Source organism: Leuciscus leuciscus (genome assembly GCF_965113295.1).
Source record: "Leuciscus leuciscus genome assembly, chromosome: 18".
NCBI classification, from domain to species: Eukaryota; Metazoa; Chordata; class Actinopteri; order Cypriniformes; family Leuciscidae; genus Leuciscus; species Leuciscus leuciscus.
Window position 1 is genome coordinate 25584661 of NC_138742.1, and position 23878 is coordinate 25608538.

The 23878-nt window shown below is 37.9% G+C and overlaps 1 protein-coding gene across 3 annotated transcripts; it reads right to left on the minus strand.

The window, feature by feature from the left end:
* Window positions 1–998: 998 nt before the first annotated feature.
* Window positions 999–22337, minus strand: LOC309480548 (sodium- and chloride-dependent creatine transporter 1). 3 transcript variants are annotated; one of them, XM_082145120.1, is made up of 15 exons: window positions 21899–22336; window positions 21527–21630; window positions 21099–21368; window positions 14405–14536; window positions 13921–14200; window positions 13009–13141; window positions 11742–11876; window positions 10129–10232; window positions 9176–9300; window positions 8894–9006; window positions 6763–6903; window positions 6556–6658; window positions 5498–5598; window positions 5243–5413; window positions 999–1556 (listed from the first exon to the last, which is right to left on the minus strand). In XM_082145120.1, the coding sequence occupies exons 2-15, from the start codon at window positions 21582–21584 to the stop codon at window positions 1425–1427; spliced, it is 1998 nt and encodes a 665-aa protein (XP_082001246.1). In that variant the 5' UTR covers window positions 21585–21630; window positions 21899–22336; the 3' UTR covers window positions 999–1424. The 3 variants fall into 3 exon arrangements, with proteins under 3 accessions (XP_082001246.1, XP_082001248.1, XP_082001247.1); XM_082145122.1 differs by lacking the exon at window positions 5243–5413 and having other exon boundaries at window positions 21899–22337; XM_082145121.1 differs by lacking the exon at window positions 21527–21630 and having other exon boundaries at window positions 21899–22335.
* Window positions 22338–23878: the final 1541 nt, after the last annotated feature.

Genomic DNA, 23878 nt, shown 5'->3' on the forward strand with positions numbered 1-23878 from the left:
GATACACGTTGTGTCCGTCTTGAGCCAACGATCGCAGTGATGTGCGACACTTGAGTCTAGGACAAACGGTCTAGGAGTTATGAGCGATTTAGTACTTTTGCACTAAATCTGTAGCTGTAGCACAACGTAAAATTTGTTTTGGTACGCCAACAGATACAATAGGTGCCTACGCACATATTGTGCTTGGCCCCTAATAAGAACGCGAACGAAAACAATAGGTGCCTACGCACCTTCGGTGCTTGGCCCCTAATAATAATAAGAAGAACGCGAACAGAAACAATAGGTGCCTCCACACCTTCGGTGCTTGGCCCCTAATAATAAGAACGCAAACAAAAACAATAGGTGCCTACCCACCTTCGGTGCTTGGCCCCTAATAAGAACGGGAACGGATACAATAGGTGCCTACGCACCTTCGGTGCTTGGCCCCTAATTAATACTTTTAAAATTGACCAAAAGTGACATTTATAATGTTACAAAAGATTTCTGTTTCAAATAAATGCTGTTCTTTTGAACTTTCTAATTATTAGAGAATTCTGGAAAAATAAAACGTGTCACGGTTTCCTCAAAAAATATGAAGCATGTTTTCATCATATCATCATTATTCATCATGTTATGTTTTCATCATATTAGAATGATTTCTGAAGGATCATGTGACACTCAAGACTGGAGTAATGATGCCGAAAATTCAGCTTTGATCACTGTAATAAATTATTTAATATTATTGTAATAAAATATATTACAAATAGAAGATAATATTCCACATTATTACTGTTTTTACTGCATTTGATCAAATAAATGCAGCCTTGGTGAGAATAAGAGACTTCTTTAAAAAAAAAAACTTCAAAAATCTTACTGGCCCCAAACTTTTTAACTGTCATGTAAATATTAAACAAAATGTCTTCACATTTTTCATACATTTTAAATATGAAAATGTTGTATTTGAAAAACATGCTGAGATTCGCATAGTGATTTTATCAAAGCAAAAAATGCACACAATATCAAACTGAAAATTGTTTTTATTAATTATCCCACTCTCTGCTCCACAACACTGCTGTAAGTTCTCAGTGCAAAGTAACAAACACATAATACTGAACAACACCAGCACACTAGGCAGATAACGGGCCGTCAAACACAAGCACGGGTGATTATCTTGTGTGCCTGAGGCCTTCTTTTGAAATATAATTACATTGAAAGAAGAGCGCTTGGACAAAATCAGCATGATTACTGCATGACAGTTGATATGCGCAGACGCAGGTGTGGATAACTGTGTTTATGGCATATGGATGTCTAGTATGGATCTGGCAATGATTCGCTTTCTCATAACAGAGTGAACACAGCTGTGTGTGTGTGTGTGTGTGGTTCTGCAGTGTAGGTGTAGGGCAGTGCTGTTCGTATCTGATCAGTTGCTTGTGCTGGAGAGGTTTTTAAATGACACTTTCATATAACAGTGTGCTTTTATTCTCTTCCGCCTTTGGCAGAAGTCTGGCTTCATTCTCAGGTGGAAGGAACTCAAGATGATGTCGCCCCCAGATAGGTGTGGTCAAATGCTGCCAACGCTGAACAGAGAGAAACAGAGAATCACACAATATCCAATCACAGGCCAGAGATTCACACAACTTTTGGTGAGTTTGTGCACGCATTTGTGGATTTCGAAACATTTCTAGCATCAAGAAGTGCACACAAATCCACAGATAGGTGGACTCCACCCACCATCGACTCAAGCCAATCAGATAACAGCCACACTGTGCAATCATAGCACATCCTTGCTACAACCAATCACATTTTGCTTTACAATCAGGGCAGTCTCGCCCTGAAATAACTTTGCTCATTAGGAAGTACACTCACCTAAAGGATTATTAGGAACACCATACTAATACTGTGTTTGACCCCCTTTCGGGGGTTTTAATGGATCCATGTTCTCATTCTGTTTACGCCAAATTCTGACTCTACCATCTGAATGTCTCAACAGAAATCGAGACTCATCAGACCAGGCAACATTTTTCCAGTCTTCAACTGTCCAATTTTGGTGAGCTCGTGCAAATTGTAGCCTCTTTTTCCTATTTGTAGTGGAGATGAGTGGTACCCGGTGGGGTCTTCTGCTGTTGTAGCCCATCCGCCTCAAGGTTGTGCGTGTTGTGGCTTCACAAATGCTTTGCTGCATACCTCGGTTGTAACGAGTGGTTATTTCAGTCAAAGTTGCTCTTCTATCAGCTTGAATCAGTCGGCCCATTCTCCTCTGACCTCTAGCATCAACAAGGCATTTTCGCCCACAGGACTGCCGCATACTGGATGTTTTTCCCTTTTCACACCATTCTTTGTAAACCCTAGAAATGGTTGTGCGTGAAAATCCCAGTAACTGAGCAGATTGTGAAATACTCAGACCGGCCCGTCTGGCACCAACAACCATGCCACGCTCAAAATTGCTTAAATCACCTTTCTTTTCCATTCTGACATGCAGTTTGGAGTTCAGGAGATTGTCTTGACCAGGACCACACCCCTAAATGCATTGAAGCAACTGCCATGTGATTGGTTGATTAGATAATTGCATTAATGAGAAATTGAACAGGTGTTCCTAATAATCCTTTAGGTGAGTGTATATGGTCCATAAAAATTGGTAGAACAAAAACATAGAGCAGAAAGCATCAATAAGTAGCTGACTAATAAATATCTGGATTAAACCTCGTGATAAACATACAAATTTGTGTAATAGATGAAATTACTGTCACACAACAGCCAACAGCATTTCCCAGTTCTTCAGTCGAGCAGTTTTAATGATGGATATGAGCAGCTCCGTGGATCTAACAATCCATTAAGCATAATAAATAATACTTAAAAAATTCATTAAATGTATTATAAAATGATTCATGTTGTTTGTAGAGAATATACGTGGCTTCTTTTTAAATTTGTGACAGGTTGTTGCATTCCCAAAAGATCATATCACGCATTTAAAAGTGAAATAAGCAATATATACACTACTCGCTCTCAGGAGCTCAGTGAACTCAAGCGTGGGACCGTGATAGGTTACCATCTGTGAAATTGAACAAGTCCATTTATGAAATTTCCTCACTACTAAATATCCCACGGTCAACTGTTAGTGGTATTATAACAAAGTGGAAGCAATTGGGAACAACAGCAACTCAGCCACGGAGTGGTAGGCCACGTAAAATCACAGAGCAGGGTCAGCGCATGTTGAGGCTCACAGTGCGCAGAAGTCGCCAACTTTCTACAGAGTCAATATCTACAGACCTCCAAACTTCGTGTGGTCTTCAGATTAGATCAAGAACAGTGTGTAGAGCTTCATGGAATGTGTTTCCATGGTCAAGCAGCTTCATTACATCACCAAGTGCAATGCAGAGAGTCGGATGCAGTGGTGTAAAGCAGCCGACACTGGACTCTAGAGCAGTGGAGACGTGTTCTCTGGAGTGACCAATCACGCTTCTCTGTCTGACAATCCGATGGACGAGTCTGGGTTTGGCGGTTGCCAGGAGAACGGGACTTGCCTGACAGCACTGTGCCAAGTGTAAAGTTTTGTGGAGGGGGGGATTATGGTGTGGGGTTTTTTTTCAGGGGTTGGGCTTGACCCCTCAGTTCCAGTGAAAGGAACTCTTAATGCTTCAGCATGCCAAGACATTTTGGACAATTTCATGCTCCCAACTTTGAGGAATCAGTTTGGGGATGTTCTTGTTCCAGCATGACTGCGCACCAGTGCACAAAAGCAAGGTCCAAAAAGACATGGAAGAGAAAATTTGTGCTGACCTAAACCCGATAGGACACCTTTGGGATGAATTAGAGTGGAGACTGCGAGCCAGGCCGTCTCGTCCAACATCAGTGCCTGACCTCACAAATGCGCTTCTAGAAGAATGGTCAAAAATTCCCATGAACACATTCCTAAACCTTGTGGAAAGCCTTCCCAGAAGAGTTGAAGCTGTTATAGCCGCAAAGGGTGGGCCAACTCCATATTAAACCCTACGGATTAAGAATGGGATGTCATTAAAGTTCATGTGCATGTAAAGGCAGACGTCCCAAAACTTTTGCCAATATAGTGTATTTTGCAAGCAATATATATTTATTGGTTAAAACACTTGATCACACTAATAATATTTCATATTAATTAGACTTTATAGTTTTTGATTGTAAAAATTACTTACAGGATCCTAAATAAATGCAAAGATGTATTTTTCAGCTTTGCAAAATTGTAATTTGCATTATCCACTCACAAAACTCCACCTGTGGTGATGCTGAGGCTGGGACCGTTACATCACTGATGGTCATTTGGGCTCATATTCATATTATATACATGGTATTATGTCCTATATTTGTGCAAGTAGCGTAAGCGTGGAGTACATCAGAAGTAGAACGGGTCCGTTTAATGCCGATGACTTGTCATGTCGCATCCAGTGACATTATAATGCGCTCTATTTGCTTTTGATATTCTTCAAAATATCTTCTTTTGTGTTCAGCAGAAGAAAGAAATTCATACAGGTTTGGAACGTGAGAGTGAGAAAATTATAACTGAAATTTCATTTTTGAGTGAACTATCCCTTTAAGCTCAAACAACCTTTTGGAAACGAGGTGTGTTAACCACAGCACTTCAGCTCAATTTGAACAAAGCGCCCATACAATAGTTGCAAAGGGGTTGCAAAATGAATATGTTCCCGCCCTGAGTGTAAAGCAAAACGTGACTGGTTGTAGCGAGAATGCGCTAAGATTGGTCAGAACAATGTGGCTGTTATCTGATTGGCTTGGGTAGTCGGTGGGTGGAGTCCACCTATCTGTGGATTTGAGTGCATCTTGAAGCTAGAAATTTTTCAAAATCCACAAACGCGTACAGCGATCCACAAATGCACAGGAAGTGATCCACAATTGAATGCCAGGCAAAGTTGTGTTTGTGACATAAAAGCATATTTCTGGATACTTCTTTTATTTGCAAATCTCATTTTATTTATTTGTGAATTTGATCCATTTTTGTGAAACTCCTGTATATATTTGCGGATCTCATTTTATTTGTTTGTGAATTTGTTAAATATTTGTGAATTTCTTTACATTCATTTGTGGCTCAGAATCCATTTATCTGGAAATATGCAACAAGTATAACTTCATACCCCCTACAGAGTAGCTTTTTTCCATGGCAAGCAAAGTAGCAAAACACACACACACACACACACACACACACACACACACACACACACACACACACACACACACACACACACACACACACACACACACATCACAGTCCTACCTCCATGAGAGAGCCTTTGCAGTGCAGCAGTTTGTAGAGGACGGTGAGAGGAATGCAAAGCATGGATGAGAGAGCGAGAAACCAGCCCAGCACCTCACCCCACCACGGGTACACATACACGGCATTATACACTAATCGCTTGTAGTTGACCACATGAAAAAAGAAAACACCCTGCGAAACACAGACACAGACCCCTTTAATACCCTCGGAAGAATGTGAAACCCAGCGTTGATACATATTGCACGTTAAACCCACCATACACACTACCGGCGTGATGTAAGACCAGCACCACTTCATATATGGCAGAGGACGATAGCCGATCATACAGGCCACGTCGTCCATGAAGCGATCGGCACCTGCAGGGAGAGTCAGAGAACGAGAGTGAGGGGTTTCTGGGTTCACACAAGGACTCTGTATGTGCATCTCTGCATGCTCACCATGATCTCCCAAGTACATGTTCCTGAATCAATATCCCTGTTGGCATGGGATAACACTCCTATGAACCAGAGGTTCCCAAAACTTTTTTTGTCACCCGAAGCCCTTAGATGTGAAATATTCACTTGAAGTATCTGAGATTTTAATTTTTAATATTTCAATCATTTAACAACACATTTGCATGTTCACGGCAGGGTTATAACAAAACTAAAACCATTGGTTCACGGTTCTCTGATGTCGGTTAATGGTCACATGACATGCATGTAAACTACTAAAATATTTTAGTTTTGTAGTAAGTATTTTATTATGTTTGATTTTAATTTTTTATTTAAAAGTGTAAAAAAATATATATTTAGAGACATAGAGAAAGAGAGAACCCCTTTTTGTTTATTTCAGTGTTACATTTGATTTAGTAAATTTTTTGAATTTCATCAACTTTGGGAAACCCTGCTATAAACCAATCAGATTTGAGGTTCAGGTTTGAGGCGTCTCTGCTGTGCACCAATGAGGCTTCCTAACTAGTTAAACCAAGCAAGACTTTTTAATAAAAAGTTTAAATCCACCGGTTGGGTTTGTCCATATTTGACCCAAACATGGGATGAAACAACCCAGCATTAGAGTGTAGTACGACCTTGATTGGCTGGTTGAGGTGTGTTTAATTGGCGTTGGTGCTAAACATTTAACAGGAACAGGACTGGACTCCCCTGAGCTAGACCATCATAAACCAGTCTGGACCAGCATGGAAATTCCAACTGGTCTTTTCATCAGGGTTGAATTTTTGTAAGGATTATGTTTGTTAGCAGTGTTGTTGCAGGACCAACAAAGTATGTTGATCCAGAAACACATCTTACTCTGCAAAAACTACAGATTTTTTTTACCATACACCCAGGCCACCACCACACACTCCCAGAAGGCTTGCCAAAGCAGAGTAATCCCACTCGCTGAGTAATAGTCAAACAGCTGGAACACATACATCCCTCCCTGTACAGAGAGAAAATATTACCAAAAATACATCCAGGAAACACAATGTGGTGATATGAACTCTACTGAAGCATCACATACTTCACTATGGGCCTGAGACGTACCTCAGTCACCATGGAAAGATCGATAGTAAAGCAGGTAAAGCAGCATATTGCAACAACAACTTCCCGACGCAGAGAGCCTATGAATGTCTTCGGGGGCAGCATGTCCATTATTCCAGTTATAAAGCCTTCAACACCAACAAACTGAGAGAAAAACAGAAAAATGAGTCTATTTTAAAAGGAAGCTAATGATCTAACCAAGAAATATGTGGGCAACAAGGACAGCTGAATGTGTCTAACCTCGTTAAACATTGTTGCTAGTCTAAGAGCTCTAAGGCTAATCTGAGGCTTTGTGTGAACATTAAGGGGCCGTTCACTCAGGATGTGTTCTTGCATTCCTGTGCTATTCTTTGATGGTTGCTTTATGCGTTACAGTGATTAAATGGCTGGAGGTTGGCAGGTTGCTGTACAGTAGTGTTGGTTGCTAGTACGCAATTGTAGTGTGCTTCAAATCTTACAAATATTTCATGTTTAACATGCAGTGTCTGAAAACATAGTTTGTTCTTAAGTATATTCTTTAAAATATATTATGTAGGGATGCACCGAATATTCGGCCACTGAAAATTTTCGGCCGAAAGACTTAGATCACCGAAACAATACGGACGAAATGTTGTGATGACGCAAACAGAAACCACGACCTGCACGTGCTTGTCTGAAGCAACATGTCTGCGGTGTGGACGTATTTCAGTATATCTGAGAAAGACCCACGGGCAGCGATTTGCAAAACATGTAATCCCGAAATTTCAAGAAGGGGTGCATCTGCAAAGACTTTCTCCACGTCGGGTTTAATTTATCACCTGAAATCCAAACATTCCGATCGCTACGCTGAATATGAGAGGAACGCGGCACAGAAAAGGAAAACGCCTCCGAGCACGCCCACTCCGTCTGTGGCGGACGTTTTTGAAAAGGCAAGGAAGTTTCCCAGTGATGGTGTCATGGCAAAGGGCATTACACAAAAGATGTGGGATTTCATAGGCTGATCGAGCACATTGAGCCCCGTTATGTCATGCCGAGCAGACGACATTTCTCAGAGGTGTGTTTACCTGAGCTGTTTAATGTTGTTGCAACTCACGTCCATGAGCATATAGTAATATATAGCATATAGTTCACTTGTTCTGAATGCACTTTCTTGTAGTAGTCCTACAGAGAAAAATTTTAAATGCCCTTGACCTAAATGCACTTTGTTTTTATGAGAGAACATTTAATTTTAAAACCTTTCTGCAGGCCAGTAGGCCTGTACATTATTATTTAAAGTACACATGAGGTCAAGTTAAACATTTAAGTTTGAATTTTATTTTATTCTATGCATTGTTGCAATGTGCTAAATAAATATTTGCATAATTTGTAATTGATTTATTCTTTGAAACTTTAATATTAATTTATGCAATTGCAATGCCTTGATTTTAGTAAAGTTAGTACTCAGTCATAGCCGTAAATGCAATGGTACTAATAATTGTCATAATTTCTGTCTGTGTTTCGGTTTTCGGCCTTGGTTTCCTCTTTTTCGGTTTTTGGTTTCGGCCAAGAATTTTCATTTCGGTGCATCCCTAATATTATGTAATCAGTACTCATTTTAAAAGTAAGCAAAAGTGTACTTCTTTTTCACAAGGGTAAAGCTGCTTTGCTGAACTTCAAATTAAAAACAGATTTTAAAAAAATGATATTCTGTTTGATTCTACGCGCACCACCTTGTGGTTTTTGAGCACAAGAATGAGCCACTTTAAGGGATAGTTCACCCAAATATTTTAATTCTGTCATCAATTTTACTATGGAATACAATCATACTATGGAAGTCAATGGGGTCCAAAAACTGCTTGGTTACCAACATTCTTCAAAATATCTTCTTTTGTGTTCAACAGAACAAAGAAACTCATACAGGTTTGGAACAACTTGAGGGTGAGAAAATTGATGATAGAATTTAAATTTTTGGGTGAACTATCGTCGTAGAAGAAGAAGTTCCAGATACGGTTCAGATAAAGACATTTTTGTGTAATTTGATGTCTTAGAGCTTTTCAGATAACTTTCTTGAGGTTTTTCAGAACATTCTGTATTAAATGGATTGTAATTTAATCAGCTTGAGCCTACTAAAATGTATAGCAGGATTTGTGTCATAAATAAGTGGGTGGGGCCTCACCTGACTGTCCAATCCCAACACCAGAAGCATGAGAAAGAACAGTACCGCCCACAGCGGCGCTAAAGGCATGAGCGACACTGCTTTTGGATAGGCAATAAACGCTAAACCAGGACCTGAGGGAAAAGAAGATCCATATGTTGATGTATCATGGTATTTGCATGGTACTCCAAAGTTTATTCTGGCACAATGGTACAACCATGGTACCAAGTCTAAAAGCCTATTGTAATAGTGTTTCATGTAATCTAGGAGAATGAAGGACCAGAGAGTGTGATGAGGACTTACCACTTTCTGCCACATTACTGATGTCAACGCCTTGTTCGGCCGCCATGAATCCCAGAACTGAGAAAACAACAAACCCTGCAAAGAAGCTTGTGCCGCTGTTTATAAGAGCCAGAATGAAAGCATCCCTAAATTGAGAGAAATCACCATGGGATTAGCATGTAGCAGGACACGCAACGCACAGGGTTAAACTGGCTGGATCCTGAACTCATGCAACCTCTGATCTCTGCTCTGATCACATGCATGCAAACATACACGCACTACTGTCCCACGTGGATACTGCGGGATTATGAAGCCATAAAGAAAAAAACACTCAAACATTTTTTTTTGGCAGGGAGGCCTGTGTCATTACTGTGTTTATATACAGATATACAGAACAATAAATTATTCTCTGTACAACATAATACATACAGTCGGGACCAAAAGTCTAGAGCTTTATTATATCTTGATTATATATTTACAGTGGAAACATGTTATATATATATATATATATATATATATATATATATATATATATATATATATATATATATATAATTTATGGAAGCCTATATTACATATTAGGAAGAATAAATGGAGTAATCTTGTAAAAATCATATATATATAAACATAAAATCAATTGAATTGCTTCACTGTGGAATTTTTCCTTTTTTCAATAATGTAATGTTATATAATATATTATACTATATTATATATTAGCAAAATTCAGATAAATGTCATAATCTTGTTAAAAATCATATTTACAAAAACATATTAGACTCATATTTATTTACACTCTTGATGTTCATCAATACAATATGCAGACCAATCGAAATCCACATAAATCTACTCCTATAGAGTATAATGATCACAAAGTTCAGATATAGCATAATGAAATAATCCTTGTGTGTGTGTGTGTGTGTGTGTGTGTGTGTGTGTGTGTGTGTGTGTGTGTGTGTGTGTGATATTCTGCTTACTGGTAGCAGTTGTTGTTGAATCGGTTGTAGCTCCCAAGGGCTGTCAGGGCCCCCAGACCGATCGCATAAGAAAAGAAGATCTGTGTGGCGGCGTCAATCCATACCTGCCATCATAATTGTCACGACAACAAGAATTATATAACCATGTCACTTTGGCTCTAGATCACTTGGCTCTAGTTATTGCTTTAAACGTTCAGTACATGGGTAAATCTTTGCTTACAGCTCAATCTTTGCAAACCAGCTGAAAACGATTTCTAAAAATACCTTTGAGATTTGAGTTCATTTTAATGGCAGCATTTTGCATTTACACTTCTATCACCTTCAGAGCTTAATTCTGTTTCAAAATAGTAACTATTTGCTACTCTTGAATGCACAAGCACATTTTATGTGACCAGTAAGAATTAAAAAAATATATATATTTGTTGCATTTTTAGCAGGGTTATTATCAGGGCTTGACATTGACTTTTTTGCTCAGCATTTTCACTGGCCACAATTTTGACATCGATACCATGGGGGAAACTGCCATATAGATATTTTTTTATATTATCTTATAATTTGGCAGCAGGTATATGAGGCTGCTGTTACTTTAAGACCTGATGCACGGATCTATTATACTCTTACTGTTCACTTAAAACAACTGACTGTATTTACATGAATACTCGCCAATGCTGGCATTTTGACTTTATTTTGTGTGTATTTGACAGTTTATAAGCACAATAAGCAGTAAAAATAACTCAATTTAGTACTGAGAGGCGGCTTTATGTGCTGCACTTTGGTTGTGAGCACAAAATCTGCGGGAATGAGTAAAATGATGTGCAATACTAAAAAAATAAAGTGAGTACTGGAAGTGTTTCAGATATTTCAGTATCAATATGTATCAAAAAATCTATATTTTTGACAACACTACATTGCACTTAGTTTATTTCAGATGCCTTTGAAACTAAAATTGAAAAATGTATATATTATATATAAAATTCAACCTGCCTAGAGGCTAGTACTGCTGAAATCCACCCGCATTTGGTGGGTATTCATGCAAAGCCCTGGTTATTATACTTAACTAAAACTAAAAACCAAAACCATAAAAAACATTGTTGTTACTTGACATAAAACATGAACTGAAATAAAAATAAAATGGTCACATTTTAGATTAGGGTTCAATTCTCACTATTAACTATGACTTTTGCCTCTAAACTCCTATTACTGCTTATTAATAGTTAGTACGGTAGTTGTTAAGTTTAGGTATTGGGTGGATTAAGGGACGTAGAATATGATCATACAGAATAATGCATTAACATGTGCTTTATACGGCCAATATCCTAGTAATATGGATGTTAATAAGCAGCTAATTCATAGTGAGAATTGGACCCTAAACTAAAGCATTAACCAAAATATGAATATGAAAAATTATAATAGTATTTCAATGATACTAAAAAAACACTGATTGACAGGCATTGATCTTGATTCACAATTTATATGGGCCAAAACAAGTCTTTAAAAACCCCATCTCTATACTGAATTGATAACATTTAACATTGAAATTGTATCTGTGAAATGTGGAATTGCCATAGAATCAGGCACACATAAAAACTAAACCCATGCAGACAGCCTCTCACCTGTGCCTCGGAGAGTTTGCTCCAGTTTGGTTTCAGGTAGTAAATAATGCCATTAAGAGCTCCTGGCAGTGTGATTCCATTAACAAACAAGACCACCAGGACCAGATATGGGAACACAGCTGTGAAATATACAATCTGCACACACATACAGACACATTACTACACCTCACTCTTATTTTCCCACCTAAAGGTAAAACCCCTGTACCTCCTGAAAAATTAGGTATTTCTGAATCATCATCACAGGCTCATGTTTATTATCACAGTGACTTTTCTCTGACAGTCGAGCACAGGAAGAAAGACACAGCACGCAAACATATCCGCTGGGAGAGCTAATAATCGGCTTACACGCGGACTGCGCTCTGGCCTCTGATCTAATTTCTCATGTTCGCAACAAACATTCATAATGGTTCGACTAATGTGTGTGTGTACAGTAAGTGTACGTAAGGGATAATGTACAGTCAGCCAATCTTTACCACAAAATAAACCCTAGCAGGATTGAACAGGACCTCGACGCGAATCAGATAATGACCATCTGACTGTACATTATCCCACTTATTACACATCTAGTTACCAAATAGATGCATGAAATATTGATTAGAGTACTTGTTGATTAGCTAAAACTTCCAATAAGAATGGCCATTACAACATACAAAACAAGCAGCAAGGAAAATGCTGCAACAATAGTAAAATACTTATTTGTATATTGTATATTTGTATATTATATTTATATACAGTACCGTTCAAAACGTATATATTTTTTTACATGTTTCTTATGCTCACCGAGGCTGTATTTATTTAATCAAAAATACAGTAAAAACAGTAATAATGTGGAATATTATCTTCTATTGTAATATATTTTAAAATGTAATTTATTCCTGTGATCAAAGCTGAATTTTCAGCATCATTACTCCAGTCTTCAGTGTCACATGATCCTTCAGAAATCATTCTAATATGATGATTTGATGCTCAATGAAAATGTTTATTATTATCATCAATGTTTGATTCCATTTTTCAGGATAATTTTTTTAAAGCATTTATTTAAAATAGAAATATTTTATAACATTATAAATGTCCATTTTTTTTTCTTTCAAAAAATTTAAAATAAAGTCTTACTGACCCCAAACTTTTGAACGGTAGTGTATTTTTTTGTAGACATGTTAGCACTCAGTTCCTTGTTCTTGAGTTCCGTGTTTTTGTTTCCTTGACTTAACTGATGACTCTAAAGCTTCTAGCCATCATCTTTCACAAACATATAAAGTATTTTTACCTTTCCGGCGGATTTAATCCCCTTCCAGATGCAGAAGTAGACGATGACCCACGTAGCAAGTAGGCACAAGACCAAGTAACCGCTGATGTTACCCACTTCATCCAAACCACCAGACAGTCGCAGTACTTTACGCCTGATCAAGAAAGAAACATTTTGTCAAACTACTTTAGCCTGGCTTTTCCAAAGATTAAGCAAAAAAGGTTTGAGAGACCATGTTATATTGTAAATGTTATCACAGCTAAAGAGCGCACAGCCATTGATAATATAGCAAAGCCTTGTTGCAGCTGCAAATGGTTAATACACAACATTAAAAAAAAATATTAATCTTGTTTTTATTGAAAATGCATTCTGTCATATATTTAAAAATGAGTATCTCTATTATTATGCAAATCAAGTGCAGTGATATATACAGTGGGTGAACAGGTGTTTCGCATCATTACTTTTACAGTATCTGCTTTATTACTACAGTTGGAATGCTGTATTGACCAATCAGTATCCAGGATCAGTTTGTTTTTTAAAATGCAGTCGTCATCATTTACTCAACCTGTATGAGTTTCTTTCTTCTGCTGAACATAAAAGAAGATATTTTGAAGAATGTCGGTAACCAAACAGTTGATGGTCGCCATTGACTTCCATAGTACTTTTTTTCTCTCCATACTATGGAAGTCAATGGCGACCATCAACTGTTTGGTTACCGACATTCTTCAAAATATCTTCTTTTATGTTCAGCAGAAGAAACAAACTCATACAAGTTTTGGAACAACTTGAGAGTGAGTAAATGGTCACAGAATTTTCATTTTTGTGTGAACTATAGCTTTAACAACTCATCTGATGGCACAGCACTTTGACAAATGTCTCATCAAATCTGTGCCAGGGCAAAATCAGATTTGAAAACATTTAAAAGACACTTACTCCCAGAACTCCATTACAGACGATCTCAAACCCGCGGGCTCCAGGCAGCTGGCACTGTGGTTGAGGGAGGAGACGTTAAGAGGGGAAGGGGACAGTGACTGATTGAAACACACCCGGCTGAAGTTGGTGGTACAGTTGACGGTGTTCCACTCATGTCCACACGTGGCCCACGGCAGAGGAGAAGTGAAGGAGTGAGCCAGAAAGTACAGGCCCCATACCAGAACCATGATGTAGTAGGTGTTGCAGAAGAACACAATCACCATTGATGCCAGACCAAGACCTAGAGGAAAGAAAGATATTCCCCCTGCTCCAATACATGCTGTGTCTCACGCTGGACAATAATAAAACCCAGACAGATCAATATTCGGTTTTACCATTAAAATTTCAAGACAATTGCTGGCAGGACCAGGTATGGATCTCTTTGTGGCTGTTGTAAAGGTTGGGGTGCGCGTACAAATACATCTGGCTATTAAGAATACTCCACCTTTAAAAAGAGGCGCGATGTTCCATGTGGCGACCCCACCCTGTTTCATGAACTGACCCAGAGCGATCTCCAGGAAGAACACTGGAATACCCCCAAAAAACACCATCAGAATGTAGGGGATCAGAAACACACCTGCAACACACATGAAATGAACAAATATATCAGGAAAAACATTTCATCTAAATGACACAGTAAGGGCACGACTACCCTCCATAATATATAAAAGAGTACTTATTGCAGAAATAATACACTTCAAAAGAATATCCTTCAGTGTGAAATTAATGTAATGTTTTTCAGACACTTCACGACACTCCACTCTGATGTCAGTCGAACCCAGGAGCGCACCAAAAGTGCTAGTGTGAAAGCACCCTAAGAATGTGTTCACACTTGGCAGGTTTTGTTCGATTAAAATGAACCCTGGTCCGATTGCTCTGTTAGTGCGGTTCATTTGAATAAGTGTGAACGCTGCCATCTGAACCCTGGTGCGCATCGAACAAGGGGATCGAGATCGAGTTTCCAATGAAATATAAATGCAACACGGACCAAATACATGTAAACATTCCAAAAACAGGACATGATGTCACAAGATGTGACCCGAAATGTTTTTTTTGGTCCGGACCAAAAGAACCGAGCGAACCGAACTATAAGTGTGAACACACCCTTAAAGTTCGGTTCTCTTGGTTCTTTTGGTCTGGACCAAAAAAGAAAGTTACACAGTTAGGTCTGGTTCACTCTGCATTCAAACATTTTTAAAACTTAACCTAAAGATACAATACACAAAAATAAACGGCTTTTAAGGACATATATTTTGCGAACCGAACATCCAATGGGCAACACCACGACTATGATGAGAAGAAACAGGTATGCTTGAGCATTATGTTCGTTTTTAGGGTCGCATTTTGTGACATCACATACTCTTTTTGGTTAATTAAGATGTCTTTGGTCCATATTGCGTTCATATTTCTGTCCAATGCTACCAAGGTTAATTTAGAAGCAGACTGCATGTTTGATGCGCACCAGGGTTCAGATGGCAGCGTTCACACTTGAATGATCCGCACTAACAAAGCAATCACACTAGAGTCTGTTTTAATCAAACCAAACCTGCCGAGTGTGAACACACCGTTACACTTTATTTAAGGTGACACTGTTACAGTGTAATTACACAAATAAGTACTAATTAACATGCTTGTAATTAGAGTTGTCAAAAAAGTACCGACTTCGGTACCAAGCGGGTACTGAAATGTTTTACCTTTGAGCGCTGTTGAGTGGAATCATAAACACATCTGATTGGCCATTGTGTTCACATGCTCATCGGATATGTCTGTGATTGGCTACAATGATCAACGCACAGGAGTGTTTAAGGGCACAAGAAAGTGTTTGAAAGTGATTTAAAAAACGGGAGCGGGAGTGTCTGAAAGCACAAGCAGGACTGGTCCACTGATAGACGCCTGCTTTCAAACGCTCCCGTCTGTATCTGTGTAAGCGCTTTGTGAAGAGCATCATTGATGTATATTTACAACATGTTTTTGAAGCGCTGATCATTGTAGCCAATCACAGACATATCTGATGAGCGCGTGAACACAATAGCCAATCAGAGGTGTTTATGATTCTGCTCAACAGCGCTCAAAGAGTCACATTTTTTTAATTTCAGTATTAAGTATTAAGTTCAGTATTCAGTATTAATATTAAGGTGTAACTAGACCTATAGTAACGTGTAACTACACCTTAAAAATAAAGTGTGTAGAAACACTGCCATGACAGTGTACTCTCTTTTGCTTGTTTGTTTGTTTGTTTATTCGTTTATTTCAGGCAATGACACAGAAAAGTGCAAGGTAAACAAAATATAAAGTCATATAGTGCAAAAACAGAATATACAGTATTTAAATATGACAATCGAGTGGGAAGGAGTGGGACAACTTATTTAATCCCACCCCCATTCCCCATTTAGTGATTAATACATTGAGTTTCATTATTACTTTGCTCACGGATTGTTTACAAATGTTATATCATGGTGGCGTTACCACAAGTAACAAGTATTTATTATAACAACAGTTTATACCAACAATGTAAGAAAAAATAAACAATGCCAACAATGGTAATGGACAATATACCAACGATGGTAATGGACAATATACCAACGATGGTAATGGACAATATACCAACGATGGTAAGGAAACATTGAGCACATGTTAACACTATAAGACAGAGTACAACAGCAATGTAAATTAAAGACCCTCATCTCTGTATTTTAACCAGACCCAATGTTTATATAACAGTTTAAATTGATGAATAGTTTGGCATTGCTTTTGTTGCAAGTCCAGTTTGTTCCAGAGTTTCACTCCGCATACAGACACACAATAATGTTTACGAGTGGTTTGGGCTCTCGGTAATGAAAAATATCCAAAACCTCTCAAGTTATGAGCTTGCACTGAAGTTTTAAAAAAACGTTGTAAATTAGGCGGTAATAGTTTGTTAAATGCTTTATATAAAACTATTGATGTATTATATTTTACAAGATCATCAAATTTCAGCAACTTTGACTGCGTAAACCGATTATGAGTATGTTCTAGAAAACCAACCTTGTGAATGATCCTCACAGCTCTTTTCTGTAATATGATCAGAGGATTTATTGTGTTCTGGTAGTTATTTCCCCACACTTCAACACAAAACATAAGGTATGGTAGTACCAGGGTGCAGTATAAAGTACGGAGTGCATTTTCATCAAGGTATAGTTTTACTTTATTTATAATTGAGAGGCTTTTGGAGATTTTTGTTTGGGGTTTCCATGACAATTTGCTGTCAATTATTACTCCCAAAAATGTAATCTCACTCACAATTTCAATTTGGGCACCATCAATACTTATTCTCTGTTCAGATATTTTGTTGCGATTACCGAACATCATTATCTTAGTTTTATTTATATTCAAGGATAATTTATTTGTGTCCATCCACTTTTTTTATTATATTTAGTTCCCTGTTTACCGTATTTACGAGCTCATTATAATCGTCACTACTGTAGAATATATTCGTGTCATCTGCAAATAGTATGAGTTTCAGTACTTTGGATGTATTAAAAATATAATTTATATACACATTAAACAATTTTGGCCCCAATACTGACCCCTGGGGAACACCACAAACAATGCCAAGAGTATCTGATAAATACTGACCGATTTTTACAAACTGTAACCTCCCTGTTAAATAACTTTTTAACCAATCTCCAGCCAGCCCCCTAATTCCATATCTTTCCATCTTATTTAATAGGATTGAGTGATTAATAGTATCAAAGGCTTTTTTTAGATCAATAAAGATACCAACTGCATACTTTTTTTGCTCCAGTGCATTAGTAATTTCTTCAATAGTTTCAGTTATTGCCATTGAGGTAGTTCTTTTGGACCTAAAACCATACTGACCATCATTAATTACATGATGTTTCTCGAGAAACTTTTCAAGTCGAGAATTGAAGAGTTTCTCAAAAAATTTTGAGAACTGAGGCAAAAGAGAGATTGGTCTGTAATTAGTAAAAACGTGTTTGTTATCCTTTTTGAAGAGTGGAATTACTTTAGCGATTTTCATTTTACTTGGAAAGCAGCCAGTCTGGAATGACAAGTTACAAATATAAGTTAAGGGTTTTACAATATTCATTATAACTTTTTTTATCAATGTCATGCTGATATCATGACAGTCAGTGGAGGACTTACTTTTACATTTCCACACAATGTTTGTCACTTTCTGCTCATTTGTAGCTGAGAGGAAGAATGACAAAGAATTCCGTTCAATAGTTGATTTTGCAACTCCATTGTCTGAAATATCAGCGGCCAACTTAGGGCCAACATTTACAAAAAAAATTGTTGAACTTATTTACTACATTACTCATATTATAATCTTCACCATTTTCATCAATAAAGTGATCAGGATATGTCAACTTTGAGGATCTTTAAAGGAATAGTTCACTTAAAAATGAAAATTCTGTCATCATTTACTCACCCTCAAGATGTTTCAAACCTGTATGAATTTCTGTCTTCTGCTGAACACAAAAGAAGATATTTTGAAGAATGTCGGTAACCAAACAGTTGATGGACCCCAGTAAATGATGACAGAATGTATCTATTCCTTTAAAGAGGCTATATGCAACTTTTTCCCCAAAATAAACGTAACAATAGCCTTTTTATTTGACCATTTATGACTCAAACATCTCCTGATGAGCATACTGACACCTTGTCCGCTCACAGTGGGTGCACCTATAAGCCTGTATCCTATTTTTTCTATTTTCTGTCGGGTCGGATTTTCGCGCGCTGTCTGCGGATGTGACGGATGTGACGTTAAACGTTTCAGATCACTCTGCCACCACCGCTAGTCAGCAAACAAACTTAGTTTCTCAAACAATATATGTATTTGACTGTTCTTACCTCTGTAAACATAATGTTGACTTCTTTGCAGCGGATGACTTGTGAAGTGTGCACGTATGAGAGCGAGCAGAAAGGAAGAGCAGTTCCGTTTTTGGCCACAGGTGTCAGTCGCGAGTTTAAATTTCAGAAAATCGCATGTAGCCTCTTTAAGTACACTTAAGTGCCCTTTTATTTCATTATCATTATATTATCTGCAAGTACTTTATATATATATATATATATATATATATATATATATATATATATATATATATATATATATATATTTAAAAAAATGTTAAGTACACTTTTAGTGCACATTAAATACAATTAAGCACACTTCTTTTTTTACAAGGGTAACAAAGTCTGTAGCTTAGTTCTTAAAAAGATAGTTCACCCAAAAATGAAAATTCTGTCATCATTTACTCAATGTCATTCTATTCCAAACCTGTATGACTTTCTTTCATCTCTGGAACACATAAGAAGATATTATTATTCCAAACAACACTAGACCCCATTAACTTTCACTTTGTAGACAAAAAAAACGTTGTCCCTTTTTTGTGTTCAGGTTTAGAATGACATGAAATGTTTAGTATATGATGACAAAATTTACATTTTTGGCTGTACTTTCCCTTTAAAGCTGCAGTCCGCAGTTTTTCCTCTTTGTCGCCATCTCTGTTCGAAATCTGCAATTGCAGTTATTTGCGGAATTATCAACTTTACGTGGGTTGTGCCTCGGCATGGCACAGTGCGGATGAATCCAATGTTTTGAGGAGAATGTGCGGCTGTCAATCACCGCGCCGGTGTGGATACTGGCATTCAGAATCACAGATTATACTTTTTGGAAGTATGACCAATATTATAATTTTCAACGGAAAATGACGTCTGATCAAGTAAGTAACATCCACTTTTGTTCTGATCAACTAAAGGGAAAAAAAGCATTGCAGTAAATCGCGCTGATTAAATCTAACGATCGCTTATCATATCATGTCAAACCGTGCAAATCATAGAAGAGCAGTTATTTTGTACAAACAAATAACAATCATAGTGCTATAAAATAAACGGTGTATGAACAGAATCCCTGTTATGCATAAACGTGTTATAATATAACATAATATAAACATCTTACGACAGGAAAATTGTTGTTTATCCTTGTTTTTAAATGGGCCCACTTTTTTTCTCTAGCCACTCCGAAGTCTTTTGGCTTTTACAACGGGTGAATCTCCAGTGGTCACTGGTGATTGTCGTTTGAAACATTCTGGATCTGCCATAAGTTTAATTATTTCAAGTGCTGTGAGAACAGCTATAAATCTACACCTCGGCTCGAACATCCTCACACGCAATATAGCCTACCAGCGGGGACTCCTTCTTTATGTGGACAGATGTGACGTTATGACGCAAAGACATGCTCGAATTTCCCACGGAAATCCACCAGTACCACTGGAATTAAAAACATTATTAAAAGCGTACCGTTTTGAATCGAGCTAAGGCAAGCAGATAGTGTTGAACACTGGCTGGGTATGTTTTTTTATTTTTTATTATTTTGGATCATTTTTAACACAAAAAAGATACGGACTGCAGCTTTAAGTAAACTTTTAAAATGTGTATGTAATAGAGAGAGAGAGAGAGAGAGAGAGAGAGAGAGAGAGTAAGATATGTTATGTCTCCCTCACAAATCATGTTGTTTACAAACAGATAAAGAATCCAGAGGTTTACTATCAACTCCATATACACAACTGACACTGTTCTTGAGATGGCCTTATGACACTGACGCTGGCTTGTTAACATGCTTCAGCTGCTGGCACAAAAAAAAAACAGAAAGTGAAGGGGAAACAAAAAAGCTGATAACTCTAAGCAGCGTAGGCTACATCACCACCTTCATACGTCAGAAGATCTGCGCAGACGGTTAATGTTACAAGAGAGGGAGAGGAGAACAAAGAACAGAGTGCCACTTCTTCAATGCTTTGATAAACTCAGGCCATTAGTACATTAGACAGCCATTGTCCTTCCTCTTTCTTCCTGTCTGTCAGGCCCACGTTTTTTTTTTTCAGCGCTTTGACCTTCTGACTTATCTCTACCGGCAGATACTTCATTACATTTCAGATATTTGTCTATTAGTCTTAGGAGTGTGTATGACAGAACAACAGAAGGTTTTTTGATGTTTCCTTTTCTTTCTTTTTTTTAACACCGGGTCTCTGACTGATCATTAATAATAAAGTGCAGCGATGCAAATCTCAAGTTTTCAATGTGGTCTCAAGACTTTTAGACCCAACTGTTAGATATGATTACATGTGTGAGTATCTCACCTCCTCCGTTCTTATAACAGAGGTAAGGAAACCTCCAGACGTTTCCAAGGCCAACGGCAAATCCAACACAGGACATGATGAAGTCCATTTGTCTGCTCCATGTTTGTCGTTCTGGATGCCTCAGTTCTGTGGTGGGGTCGCCTGTATCCGCCAAACCCACGCAAACACTGGGCTCTGCCACCTCTGTATTAGACCCCTCAGGCTCTGACACCAAAGGACGGGCGACTTCTGCCTCCTCCTGAGATTCATCCTCACACGTGCTTCCATCATCTGAGGGAGAGATGAACATGAATTTGTCAATGTTTGACCTTCTTTTGCTTTAATGACAGCAGAATTTGTGCTGATATGAAGTCTATATATATAGATATCATATATATATATATGTATAATATACAGTATATATAAATTGAATGCAAATGCACCCATACAGCATGAGGGTTTGATTGTTTGCTGTGCTCCTATGACATCAGTGGCAGTTTTATGCATGTCAGAGATGCAGTTGAATCCAGATTGGAGCGGATTGAAGTGTTGACTGTGTGTTTGAGAGAGAGCACGTGTAAGGAAGAAAGTGAAAGAGAGACATTTGATAACAGGTAAAAACATGAAGAGACCATTTCCGGATCCTTTTCAGACACATCAATAGTACTGCTAATGGAAAGATACATTACACCACACACCATTCTGATTCCTTTCGATATCAGTTTTTAGATAATATTTTACGTCAAAACCAAAGCCCTTAAAATGCATTCTTGTTATTAGCAAACATGTATGTTAACAAACAAACATAAAGTCATTCTTACTGGAGAAATGCTCTTCTGGCGACATACCGCGCGCTGGACAGCAGGAGCGTCGCGCGCCCGAGAATCGACTAATAATAACCGTTATTAACGTTTTTATTTATTTATTTATTTTCAATTCGCGTTGTTCAGTGCTTTTCCGGTGGGGTGCTGTCTGGTTGTTTAAATAAATTGATCTTCAGCAGAAGGTTGATAAGATTGAGCTCCAAATTACAATAATTGACGTGCGTCGCAGGCAGACGAGGAATAAAAGGGTCTCAAAAGCAGTCGACAAAGCACTTGAAGGTCAGCCTGAAGAATCGCATGGATGTCGGTTAAACGAGAATGATAGTAAGTCTTAGGGAATCTCCCGGTTTGGTAAAGTAATATAACGGGAAAGCAGGTGTTATGCTGGCGCCCGTCTCGTTGGATTTTACACTGCTCTAGGCGTCAGCGCTCAGCTCGCAGCGTCCCGGCTGTAACGCTCGACGCGGCGCTGTGATTGGCTGACTTTTGTGCGGTCTTCTGTGATTGGCTGATGTCCGATGAAGTCAGTCACACAAACGCGTACCTGACTAGACACGCGTACTGATACAAACTAGTATCCCTTATTAGACATTCTCTGCTAGTATGCATCTACACTCTTCTAGAAAAGTACATAGGTATGCATTGCTGAAGAGGAATGTCAGAAGATGACTGTGTTGGACTTGTGAATTGCAGAGATAAACTGCTAGTTTGACTAAATACAGAAACGCATCGAGTGAGCAACTCATGAAGTCATCAATGCTGGTTTAATTTGAGTACACTGGGTTGATTATTAGCTTGAGGACCTGGTGAAAAAAGGAAGAATAAATGCGGAGCACATTATGTGGTTGGTAAAAGGAACCTGCATTGAACCTGGACTTAAACCTTCTTGTTTAACTGTTGCCTTTGGACTTTCAGCATGCTATACAGTTTGATTTTAATAATAATAAATAGGCTATATTTGTCTGATGAAGCCTTCGAATTGGGTCAAAACGTCATTGTTTTTAAAGAAATATAGTTACATTTATGTTTGTAGAGTGAGTTAACTTTGGACCTTAAGAACCCCCTTTAGACCCACTTTACCCAAGTAGTTTGCATTGTACTGAAGTGGATATTAAAGGTATTTTGCCAATGCTATTCACTGGCAGAAAATGTCATAATATATAGGCCTACAGTGCATAATACATACAAGCACAGCCAAACAGCTGCGAGAAACTATTCGTGAGTCACCAAAAGCCCCAAAATTCCATAAACTCTGTATTAAGCCTCAAGATCCAGGGGTATTAAAGGATCTTTTGCAATAAGAGCTTACACGCAGGTCTCTCAAGTTCCCTCAGCTGCAACAGTACAGGAGAAATAAAACTAAAGAAAGACTATATATATATATATTATATATATATATATATATGTGACCCTGGATCACAAAACCACTCATAAGTCGCACGGGTATATTTGTGGCAATAACCAACAATACATTGTATGGGTCAAAATGATCGATTTTTCTTTTATGCCAAAAATCATTAGTATATTAAGTAAAGATCATGTTCCATGAAGATATTTTGTAAATTTCCTACCATAAATATATAAAACATTTATTTTTGTGAGTGAATGCAGCACAATCGCGAATATAAATGGACAACTTTAAAGGCCATTTTCTCAATGTTTCAATTTTTTTGCACCCTCAGATTCCAGATTTTCAAATAGTTGTATCTCTGCCAAATACTGCCGTATACTAACAAACCATACATCCATGGAAAGCTTATTTATTCAGCTTTCAGAAGATGATTTGAAGGGAGGGATTTGACCCATGTGACTGGTTTTGTGGTCCAGGGTCACACATATATATATATATATATATATATATATATATATATATATATATATATATATATATATATATATATATATATATACACACACACACACACACACACCACCACACACACATTTGAAAACAAGACAAATATTTTTCTTTTGAAT